Source organism: Sinocyclocheilus anshuiensis, unplaced genomic scaffold, assembly GCF_001515605.1.
Source record: "Sinocyclocheilus anshuiensis isolate Anshui unplaced genomic scaffold, SAMN03320099.WGS_v1.1 scaffold91, whole genome shotgun sequence".
In the NCBI taxonomy this organism is placed as follows: Eukaryota; Metazoa; Chordata; class Actinopteri; order Cypriniformes; family Cyprinidae; genus Sinocyclocheilus; species Sinocyclocheilus anshuiensis.
Window position 1 is genome coordinate 95,406 of NW_015552636.1, and position 11,554 is coordinate 106,959.

The 11,554-nt window shown below is 45.2% G+C and overlaps 2 protein-coding genes across 3 annotated transcripts in view; one reads left to right on the top strand and one right to left on the bottom strand.

The window, feature by feature from the left end:
* Positions 1–532, bottom strand: part of LOC107666708 (zinc finger protein 239-like) — a 5,125-nt gene extending 4,593 nt beyond the window's left edge. The window contains exons 1-2 of one of the 2 annotated variants that reach the window (XM_016458129.1): positions 420–532; positions 52–220 (exon numbers count right to left, since the gene is read on the bottom strand). In XM_016458129.1, coding sequence (XP_016313615.1) covers positions 52–220; positions 420–467 — 217 coding nt within the window. In that variant the 5' untranslated portion in view covers positions 468–532. The other variant, XM_016458131.1, reaches the window with a different exon arrangement.
* Positions 533–3,309: 2,777 nt separating this feature from the next.
* Positions 3,310–11,554, top strand: part of LOC107666654 (transcription activator BRG1-like) — a gene marked incomplete at its 3' end in the record, with an annotated part of 29,565 nt that continues 21,320 nt past the window's right edge. Inside the window, exons 1-9 of the mRNA XM_016458074.1 lie at positions 3,310–3,437; positions 4,288–4,520; positions 4,595–4,697; positions 5,523–5,900; positions 7,043–7,141; positions 7,224–7,491; positions 9,779–9,905; positions 10,627–10,800; positions 11,276–11,449. Coding sequence (XP_016313560.1) covers positions 4,302–4,520; positions 4,595–4,697; positions 5,523–5,900; positions 7,043–7,141; positions 7,224–7,491; positions 9,779–9,905; positions 10,627–10,800; positions 11,276–11,449 — 1,542 coding nt within the window. The remainder of the gene's footprint in view (positions 3,438–4,287; positions 4,521–4,594; positions 4,698–5,522; positions 5,901–7,042; positions 7,142–7,223; positions 7,492–9,778; positions 9,906–10,626; positions 10,801–11,275; positions 11,450–11,554) is intronic.

The following is an 11,554-nucleotide window of genomic DNA, read 5'->3' on the forward strand; positions in this document are numbered from 1 at the left end:
TGTATTTATAAGTGTTTGTGTGTGTGTGTGTGTGTGTGTGCAGACACTCACCGAAATGAAAGAAATCCTCCACACTCTCGTCTTCCTCTTTGACTTTGACTCCCAGCGGGCGGCCGCAGCGCTCAAACGGGCCTGAGGGCAGAAACTTCGCGCTAGAGGAGAGAGACTGGGGCAGTTTAGTGTTTGTCGACAGAGCCTGCGGCAGTTTGTTCCCGAAGTCCTAAAACAGAGTGAATAACATCACACACACCGCGGCCGCTGACAGCACAACAAACCACTAACTAACAAGAGAGAGAGCCGCTGAATGCGAACAAACCTTCCGCAGATTAAACTCATTCAAACAGCGCATTCAACAGCTTAAAGCGCCTTCATCCCCGTTTATCGAGCAGCGTGAACTATTACAACCACGGAACACTCACCAGATCCATCCTACTCGGCCATTTGTGTAAATTATCAGCGAAATTCATCGGTGAGCAGAACAAGCAGAAATTTAATATTCACCGGAACTCGTTCCTGTTTCTGACGAGCACAACAAACAGCAGCGCCACCTGCTGCAGCGGAGGAAACACACACACACACACACACACTCACACAGACACACTCTCTCTCTCTCTCTCACACGCACACACAAACACTCTCTCTCTCTCTCTCACACGCACACACACACACTCTCTCTCTCACACACACACACACACACACACACACACTCTCTCTCTCTCACACCACAACACACACATACATTATATAACACACTCACACACACACACACACGCTGTCCTCGACTGTCCAAAACACACAGATTTCCCAAAACTGAACACATCAGTTCGACAGTAAGTTACAGTAAGTGTGTGTGTGTTGATGATTGGATGTGATTTAGTGACAGAGTGAGTGACATGTAGTTCATTATAAGTTTGTTTATTTAGATGCTGTCACAAAAAGGTAACATGTAAACGTTTGTCCTCTTGATTCACACTACTTGATTCCATGCTTTTCTTGATAGCAAGTTCACTTCCTCCAAACGAAAAGTGTTCCTCCTACACTGGAAAAAAAAAAGATTTATCTACACTACAACCATACATTCGTGTCTCAAAATCATCTTATTCTTCCATAACATGACAAACGTTCATCACACACGTCAAAAACACTCAATAATTTATTACACAATCACCTTCAAAATATTAAATTATGGCAGCTTCACAAGATCATGTGTTTTTTGCAGAAGAACGACTTCAATATCATTAGGTCCTGAGCACCGATGGAATTGCTCGGTTTCTTTTCTTCTCCAAAATAAATAGCATTTTTGAGGGCCTAAACATGCTCGAAAACTTTGCACACGTGCCAGAAGTGGCAAAAATGTACATCTGAAATGGGTTTCAGAAGTGGGTGTGGCAAAAAGGCTCAATAGCGCCACCTATACGTCAAGTCAAGTCACCGTTAGTTATATAGCGCTTTTTACAATGCAGATTGTGTCAAAGCAGCTTTACATTATTAAAAAGAGAAATAGTGTGTGGAAATAGTATTTCTAGTATTCTCCTCTGGGCCTGGCCAGACGAAACCAGCAGTTCAGTTCCAGGCTGCAGCAAAGTCACATTGTGCAGAGGACTCATCTGGTTCCTGTGGTCTTGTCCTGGTGACCGTCTGAGACAAGGTCTTCACTGGGGATCTGTCTCTGGGGCTCATCTAGTTGTCCTGGTCTCCGCTGACTTTCAGGGCTGTAGAGGTCGTCTCTAGGTGCTGATCCACCATCTGGTCTGGATACGTACTGGATTCAGGTGACTGCAGTGACCATCTGATCTGGATACAGACTGGATCTGGTGGCTACGGTGACCTCGGAATAAGAGAGAAACAGACTAATATTAGTGTAGATGCCATTCTAACGATGTGACAAGTATACTGTATATATATCTATGAAATTTCAATGAAGTGCCCCTTGAGCTATGTTTCACATACATGTATGAAATTCGGTACACACATGTAACACACCAGTACCTACAAAAAAGTATCCCGGTACAAAGTCTGAAACCCAACAGGAAGTCTGTTATTTTTACTTTTCTTGACAGGTTTTGTGATGTTTTTGCCATTTTCAGGCACTGTATTTAAACGAACTCTTCCTAGAGATTTAAACAGATCATCACCAAATTTGGTCAGTGTAATCTAAAGCCCTTTGTGACGTTAAATTGCGAAGATCTTGAGTTTTCGTTGGAGGGCGTGTCTGTGGCGGCATGACAAACTTCGATGTTTCACCATGGGAATAGGAAGTTGTTATAATTTCACACGTTCAATAAGAGTCCTGGCCTGAACATATCTAAAGGCCAATATTCATTTATAACCATAGCGCCACCAGCTGGCAGCAGGAAGTTGGGCACATATAAATGACTTGGACATATTCCTTCTATATTTACAACTTGTCTGGTTCCGTTTTAATGTTTTTTTTTATCAGCATGAAAAGAAATTGTGCATTTGTATTAGCAAAGGATTTTCAGTGCATACAAATAAATTACTGAAAGAAAATATTAAAACAACATAGAGTAAAACGAGGTTTTCCCTTCTCATTCAAGTTTGAACTGTCATCATCTGTCTGAAACACTGTTATAATGTGAGCTCTCATGTGTGATGCACAGTAAGGATAGATCAACATATTTTGTCCTATATTTACCCATCAGCTGGGCTACAACCCACACAAACTGGGCAGCATTTTCAGTGTTTCCCTGCAGCTCCATGCACACGCTTGTAAACTGAACTGATGGATGGAGGGATGGATGTTGGCTGCAGTGACGGACGGTGGGCCGATGCATATCTCCCTGATAGCACACGCACATCACAGAGACGTCTATTTGACATCTGCATTTACATCTACGTCTAAAGGACATTCAGATGTCAAATAGATGTCTTTAAGATGTTTATGATTTAGAATGTATGTAAAGCTGACATCTTACAGACAGTCAGATGTTTGTACACAGCAGATGCTTTCCAGATCAAGTGATCTTTAACAGACATCTTGCAGACGTACGTGTCTCTACTGATCTGATACAATTATAAGTGCATTAAAATTATAAGCTACACAGTATATACAATGTGTCAGTATAGCTCTCTTATACTACAGAATGAAAAATATTAATTACATCTTAGATATATATTGTTGAAATGTATTTGTTTTGTAGACAGATAAAGTGTTTATTCTGGTCAAAATAAACACAAGTTGTTACAATAACCAACACACTGAAAGAAAAACATCAAGAGACAAAATACAATGTATATATAAAATGTATATTTGATCATCTAGAAAAGCAGTCTCGTCTGGATCTCCGTGTCCGCCGCGGCGCTCCGTACACGAGCACAGACCGAATGAACGGAATCAGCGGCTGTCTGCGGCGCTGCTCGGTAATCAACCGCACCGTGGCTCCGTCGTCGGCTCGAGCTCGTTTATTATATTGAGGGTAAGTCTGATTAAATACGCAAGGAATTATTATCGTGTCGATGTCTGCAGTGTGAGCTCCAGCACAGCATCAGGCAGTCTGGCGCTGCGTGCGTCATGTTTCTATCGCGCTGCGTCGCTGATCCGACGCGAGCTCCGAGGCGGCGGACGATCACTGCAGCGGCTCGAGCTGGACGGCATTTTATTCTCCTGTCAAATGTGCATGCTCGGCTTATTTTCCCAAAACGAGCCGCTGTTTGATGTTTCCAGGGGCAGGAACGAGTTGATCGGCTCGGCAGAATCATCTGACACTAATAAAGCCTTCTTCCTTCTGCCTCATCATTATTAGCATCATCATCATCATCATCATCATCATGTACCACAGAAGACTTGGACAATACAGTCCATTTACAAATGAAGCTTCTTAGGCCTGGAACAGTAATGGAAACTAATGCAATCTCAAAATGGGAATTTGCATAGTGAATTTTTCTTGTGTAAAATGGATGAATTTTTTTTTTTAATAAAATTATGATATGGAAAAAATATAATTAACTGGTCAAAGCTGCATGAACTGCTATCAAGGTGTGATGTTTCCTGCCAGTCGCTGATATTATTTGTATGAATCTGTATTTATTCTCTGTAATTCACTTCTTCAACTAGATGATGTTATGAAGCATCATTGATCCCAGAGGGAGCCATTTAGATTCAAAACTGCAGCATTGTTTGAAGAGAAAAAAGTCCCTTAAGAAAAGTCATGTAAATAAATTGTGCTTATATAGAGAGAGAGCGAAAGCAGACGTTATTATATGGTGATAGTTTATAAAGTCAGATTTTAATGGGCATAAACGTTCTGTCCTAAACTTCGAATGCAGGCTGAGTCTGTGGCATGTCCACCCCCGAGCCCCCGTTAGGAGGCACGCCCTGCCCGGGGCCCTCGCCTGGTCCGGGCCCGTCTCCAGGGGCCATGCTGGGGTCCGGACTGTCCCCTGGATCCTCACACAACATGATGGGCCCCAGTCCCGGACCAGCCACTTCCACAGGACTCTCCTTTCCTCCGCAAGCGTCTGCGGGATACAGCCAGGAGAGTCTGCACCAGATGCACAAGGTGGAGGTCTAAACCAGCCTCAAAGCCCAGTAGCAGAGGTCATATCTCTATTAATGTCTTTCTTTGTCCTAAAGCCGGTGGAGGAGAACCTTTCAGAAGACGCTCGCTTCACTCAGATGAAGGTGGTTCCGATGAGGATGACCCGTCCAGGGAGCCCGATGGACCAGCACTCGCAAGGTAACGCACCTCATGCTCCTCACCAGCAGCAGACTAATGAAACCACATTTATTTATCTTATATGCACTAAGCTACTGAGCTATGCTTTGATGCAACCTCCCAACTTTTCTCCTTTTTATCAAAATGTGCTTTTTACCTTGGACTGTGTCATATAATTGTAACTTTATATTTAACAGCAATGAAGATGTTTTTAACATTACAAAACACGTTCTCGTGTTAGCAGACAGATTACACTTTCACATGTGACCAACAATTCCTCAACAAATATAAAATATCATAATGAAATATCAAAATATTCATGTGACGGTGGTGACGAAATGATGAATTTGCAGTTATTTTAACTATCTAATGCATTGAATCAATCAATTACTGTATTAAAACAAAAACAACAGTGAGAATGTTGTTGTTTATAAAGCTTTTATTCAAGATTCACATTTAAGCATTTTAGTATATCATTGGAACACAAATGATCTATTTTCTCTCATCTCAGAACAGTATGTCTTGTATACGTTTTAAAAACTGTTAAATTAACAAATAAAACAATTAGTTGTTACCTCTATCCATTTACATTCACCAGGATCTTAATATTCACATTTAAACATCTTAACAAATGATCCAAAAATGATCAGAATACAAACAAACTGTATTTTGTATAGATAATAGATATGTAGTGGTATGTGTTCCCTCAAGCCTAGCTCTGCTAGAAGTGATGACTGTCAATCCACAAAACACAAAAGTGCTGTATATTTAGTATTTATACATTATTAGAAAAACGAAACGTCCCAACCGAGACGATGTGTTACTGCAGTGTGTCTCCTCCTGCAGGATTCCCGTCTCCGCTGGGCTCTTCAGAGCTCGTGTCCAGTCCCGTGTCCGGTCCTCTCCTGTCCACCTCCGGCTCTAGCTCTGCCTCGCTGGACGGTGTGGACAGCCAGAGCCTCCCGCAGCAGAACCGTCTGGGAAGCCAAAGCACGGCCCCAGGCCCCAGCGGCCCCAGCGCTCCGACGCCCTTCAACCAGAGCCAGCTGCACCAGCTGCGGGCGCAGATCATGGCATATATGGCATATAAGCGCGGGCAGCCGCTCCCAGAACACCTGCAGATGGCGGTGCAGGGCAAGCGGCCCATGCCAGGGATGCCCCAGGGACCGTCTCTGACCAGCCTGCCCCCCGGCGGAGCGAGCGCCGGCTTCAGCCGAGGACATGGTGAGCACATCTGACTCTCCTAACACACACACACCTGAATCACTGATGATGGGACTCTTTATCTGATCACGAGGTACGTACTGTAATGCTTCACTGGTTACGGAGCGCAGGGTTGGGCAAAATTCTGAATTTAGTTATTTGATTTCATTTTAATTGAATTAAGTTGGTCCCCGTAGGAGGTTGAACTGAAATGACAGGAAGATGAACTGACTGAGAAATGCCATTAATCCAATGTAAATTCTGTGACATTGTTTAATAGTGACATCATTCATTGTCTATTAGTGGCTTTTCAAGTATTGATTATTAAAATCATTATTAAAGGAGTGGTTGACTGCTTTTTTTCTAGGCTTGATTGTGTTTATGGGAGCAGTGTAACGTCTTCATGTTTCGTTAAAAAAAAAAAAAAACGTATTTTTCATATATTTTACCTTTATTCTACGCCGCTGTCTCATTGTCATTTAAACGGCCGGTTGACTCCCTGTTTCTGTGATACCACTCCCTCTTAACTACACAATGGGCTTAGATCAGTTAGCTGGCCCAGTGTATTGTGATTCGTTAACCGCGTATCGCACATTGTCGCGAAACGTCACGCCCCTCACCATTACGGGCAATAGTTGCTTGAGCTCCGGCAGAACATAGCCTCATCCCCTTTGTTCCCGGGGGCGGGGTTTATGTTAATTGCAGGGTTTGTGATGTCACCAACCCGGGAAGTAGCTCATTGTAGTCCCTACCAGTCATAATTGTAGGCATTAAACAAACTTTTCTTTAAAAGACAATATCTCCATTTCCATTGAACTTCAGTGCCGTAACTTTACAGATATTTTTTATGCTCTAAACAGCAACATTACACACTAACTAAAGTTAAAAAAGTGAAATCGCAATCAACCACCCCTTTAATTCTTAAAATACTCCAATGAAATGTATAATTAAAAACTGCACAATTTTACAAATTTGTATTTCATTTGATTTAATTTCTAGGTCCTTAAAATTACAATTCAAATTCTGTGTGTAACCTCGCTCCTAATTCAGATTGAGTGTGTTTCTGAATGATTCTGGAGTGGAAGTGTGTTGAACAGTCAGCGGCGCTGCACTCGTCTGTGGTGACTTTAGTAAAGGGTTAGTTTGTGCCGGTTGCTCCGCAGGGATGGTGGGACCCAACATGCCTCCTCCTGGACCTTCTGGAGTCCCAGCTGGTGTTCAGGGCCAGAACCACAACGGGCCCCCGAAACCGTGGCCTGAAGGTGAGAGCGCATCCGTGAACTTCTTCTGGTAGCATGCTTCTTCTGGTAAAGCAGCCTGTGATGATGTGTGTCTGTGTGGCAGGTCCTCTGGTCAATGCGGCGACCCCCTCGAACGCTCCTCAGAAGCTGATGCCGCTGCAGCCCACCGGACGCCCCTCTCCTGCACCCCTGTCTGTGCCACCGGCCGCTTCTCCGGTCATGCCACCGCAGACCCAGTCTCCAGCACACCTGGGCCACTCGTCTCAGCCCGCCACCATGGTGCCGCTGCACCAGAAGCAGAACCGCATCACGCCGGTTCAGAAGCCCTGCGGTCTGGACCCGGTGGAGATCATGCAGGAGAGAGAGTACAGGTGAGTCCTAGCCCTGACCCTGACAGAACCGCAGGCGGAGAACAAACGATCGCTCTCAGAGAACACTGCCACCGCTGCTCGTTAAACCAGCCTTCTCTAAACCAAAGGAAACAACGCTTTTTCAGGCTTCTAGTGAACCTGCACTGAAGTGATTTACTCGGTTTCTCAGAACAGTATGTCTTGTATACGTTTTAAAAACTGTTAAATTAACAAATAAAACAATTAGTTGTTACCTCTATCCATTTACATTCACCAGGATCTTAATATTCACATTTAAACATCTTAACAAATGATCCAAAAATGATCAGAATACAAACAAACTGTATTTTGTATAGATATGTTTTATCCAGTGGTATGTGTTCCCTCAAGCCTAGCTCTGCTAGAAGTGATGACTGTCAATCCACAAAAGCAATATCTGCTGTATATTTAGTATTTATACATTATTAGAAAAACGAAACGTCCCAACCGAGACGATGTGTTACTGCAGTGTGTCTCCTCCTGCAGGATTCCCGTCTCCGCTGGGCTCTTCAGAGCTCGTGTCCAGTCCCGTGTCCGGTCCTCTCCTGTCCACCTCCGGCTCTAGCTCTGCCTCGCTGGACGGTGTGGACAGCCAGAGCCTCCCGCAGCAGAACCGTCTGGGAAGCCAAAGCACGGCCCCAGGCCCCAGCGGCTCCTCCGCTCCGACGCCCTTCAACCAGAGCCAGCTGCACCAGCTGCGGGCGCAGATCATGGCATATAAGATGCTGGCGCGCGGGCAGCCGCTCCCAGAACACCTGCAGATGGCGGTGCAGGGCAAGCGGCCCATGCCAGGGATGCCCCAGGGACCGTCTCTGACCAGCCTGCCCCCCGGCGGAGCGAGCGCCGGCTTCAGCCGAGGACATGGTGAGCACATCTGACTCTCCTAACACACACACACCTGAATCACTGATGATGGGACTCTTTATCTGATCACGAGGTACGTACTGTAATGCTTCACTGGTTACGGAGCGCAGGGTTGGGCAAAATTCTGAATTTAGTTATTTGATTTCATTTTAATTGAATTAAGTTGGTCCCCGTAGGAGGTTGAACTGAAATGACAGGAAGATGAACTGACTGAGAAATGCCATTAATCCAATGTAAATTCTGTGACATTGTTTAATAGTGACATCATTCATTGTCTATTAGTGGCTTTTCAAGTATTGATTATTAAAATCATTATTAAAGGAGTGGTTGACTGCTTTTTTTCTAGGCTTGATTGTGTTTATGGGAGCAGTGTAACGTCTTCATGTTTCGTTAAAAAAAAAAAAAAACGTATTTTTCATATATTTTACCTTTATTCTACGCCGCTGTCTCATTGTCATTTAAACGGCCGGTTGACTCCCTGTTTCTGTGATACCACTCCCTCTTAACTACACAATGGGCTTAGATCAGTTAGCTGGCCCAGTGTATTGTGATTCGTTAACCGCGTATCGCACATTGTCGCGAAACGTCACGCCCCTCACCATTACGGGCAATAGTTGCTTGAGCTCCGGCAGAACATAGCCTCATCCCCTTTGTTCCCGGGGGCGGGGTTTATGTTAATTGCAGGGTTTGTGATGTCACCAACCCGGGAAGTAGCTCATTGTAGTCCCTACCAGTCATAATTGTAGGCATTAAACAAACTTTTCTTTAAAAGACAATATCTCCATTTCCATTGAACTTCAGTGCCGTAACTTTACAGATATTTTTTATGCTCTAAACAGCAACATTACACACTAACTAAAGTTAAAAAAGTGAAATCGCAATCAACCACCCCTTTAATTCTTAAAATACTCCAATGAAATGTATAATTAAAAACTGCACAATTTTACAAATTTGTATTTCATTTGATTTAATTTCTAGGTCCTTAAAATTACAATTCAAATTCTGTGTGTAACCTCGCTCCTAATTCAGATTGAGTGTGTTTCTGAATGATTCTGGAGTGGAAGTGTGTTGAACAGTCAGCGGCGCTGCACTCGTCTGTGGTGACTTTAGTAAAGGGTTAGTTTGTGCCGGTTGCTCCGCAGGGATGGTGGGACCCAACATGCCTCCTCCTGGACCTTCGGGAGTCCCAGCTGGTGTTCAGGGCCAGAACCACAACGGGCCCCCGAAACCGTGGCCTGAAGGTGAGAGCGCATCCGTGAACTTCTTCTGGTAGCATGCTTCTTCTGGTAACTGTTATACACTAGGGGGCGCTATTACGCATCTCCTGAATGAGTCCAGAATCTCCCAGTTCGTGCGGACTGCTGCCGAGTGGTTCCTGGACTTCTGATGCTTTGTGTCTCTGCAGGCTGGAAGCTCGTATCACTCACCGTATTCAGGAGCTGGAGAATCTTCCAGGGTCTCTGCCTGGAGATCTGCGCACCAAAGCCACAATTGAGCTCAAAGCGCTCCGACTGCTCAACTTCCAGAGACAGGTGATGAACCCGGACTGACGCTGTGATCCACATCAATCTACTGACATATTCCACTGCATCAGTGCATCTGTTGAACATCCTCTGCTAAAGCGCTCTGATGTTCGTCTGTTTGCCTTCACAGCTGCGTCAGGAGGTGGTGGTTTGCATGAGACGCGACACGGCCTTAGAAACCTCACTGGACTCAAAGGGCTACAAGCGCTGTGGCAGGTCCTCTGGTCAATGCGGCGACCCCCTCGAACGCTCCTCAGAAGCTGATGCCGCTGCAGCCCACCGGACGCCCCTCTCCTGCACCCCTGTCTGTGCCACCGGCCGCTTCTCCGGTCATGCCACCGCAGACCCAGTCTCCAGCACACCTGGGCCACTCGTCTCAGCCCGCCACCATGGTGCCGCTGCACCAGAAGCAGAACCGCATCACGCCGGTTCAGAAGCCCTGCGGTCTGGACCCGGTGGAGATCATGCAGGAGAGAGAGTACAGGTGAGTCCTAGCCCTGACCCTGACAGAACCGCAGGCGGAGAACAAACGATCGCTCTCAGAGAACACTGCCACCGCTGCTCGTTAAACCAGCCTTCTCTAAACCAAAGGAAACAACGCTTTTTCAGGCTTCTAGTGAACCTGCACTGAAGTGATTTACTCGGTTATCTGTTCTTAACTCTTGCATCAGTGCATCTGTTGAACATCCTCTGCTAAAGCGCTCTGATGTTCGTCTGTTTGCCTTCACAGCTGCGTCAGGAGGTGGTGGTTTGCATGAGACGCGACACGGCCTTAGAAACCTCACTGGACTCAAAGGGCTACAAGCGCAACAAGAGACAGTCGTTACGTGAAGCACGAATCACAGAGAAACTAGAGAAACAGCAGAAGATCGAACAGGAACGCAAACGCAGGCAGAAACACCAGGCAAGCGGCTCTAGCACACTCACAGCAGCTCTCTGATTCCTCCAAACGCCTGAGAGCACACTGGATATCTGGGATTTAAAATCTAATTTAAACTTGCAAATAAACAGCTCATTTTATGATTTTGAAGGAAAAGTGATGATGTGAAACAAACACAATATTTATCAGATTTAGCCTTATTTTTAAGTGACTAATCAAATAATCAGTGATCATTGATCATGTGGTTCTTCCAGTGAAGCTGAAGATGCTCCGAGAACATGATGATCAGGTTTAGATGACGCTCCAGTGCTGATTCTCACGTCCATCTTCCTTCTGCACTCACTCATATTGTGATGCTGATCTTATAACTAGTGATGAAATATTTAGTATTAAATTACAGGAGAATGCAAAATAAGAAACATTTCCACAAGTGCTCTCAGACGTTTGTAGCTCACTTCAGTCACTGTGTTAATTCCCATGATTCATTGCTCTGCTGCAGGAATATCTCAACAGCATCCTGCAGCACGCCAAAGACTTCAAGGAGTACCATCGGTCCATCACAGCGAAGATCCAGAAACTGACCAAAGCTGTGGCCACATACCACGCCAACACCGAGCGCGAGCAGAAGAAAGAGAACGAGCGCATCGAGAAAGAGCGAATGAGACGCCTGATGGTGCGCCCACACACACACACACACACACACTCACACACACACACACTCACACATACGCACGCACACACACTCACACACACACTCACACTCACACACACACACACA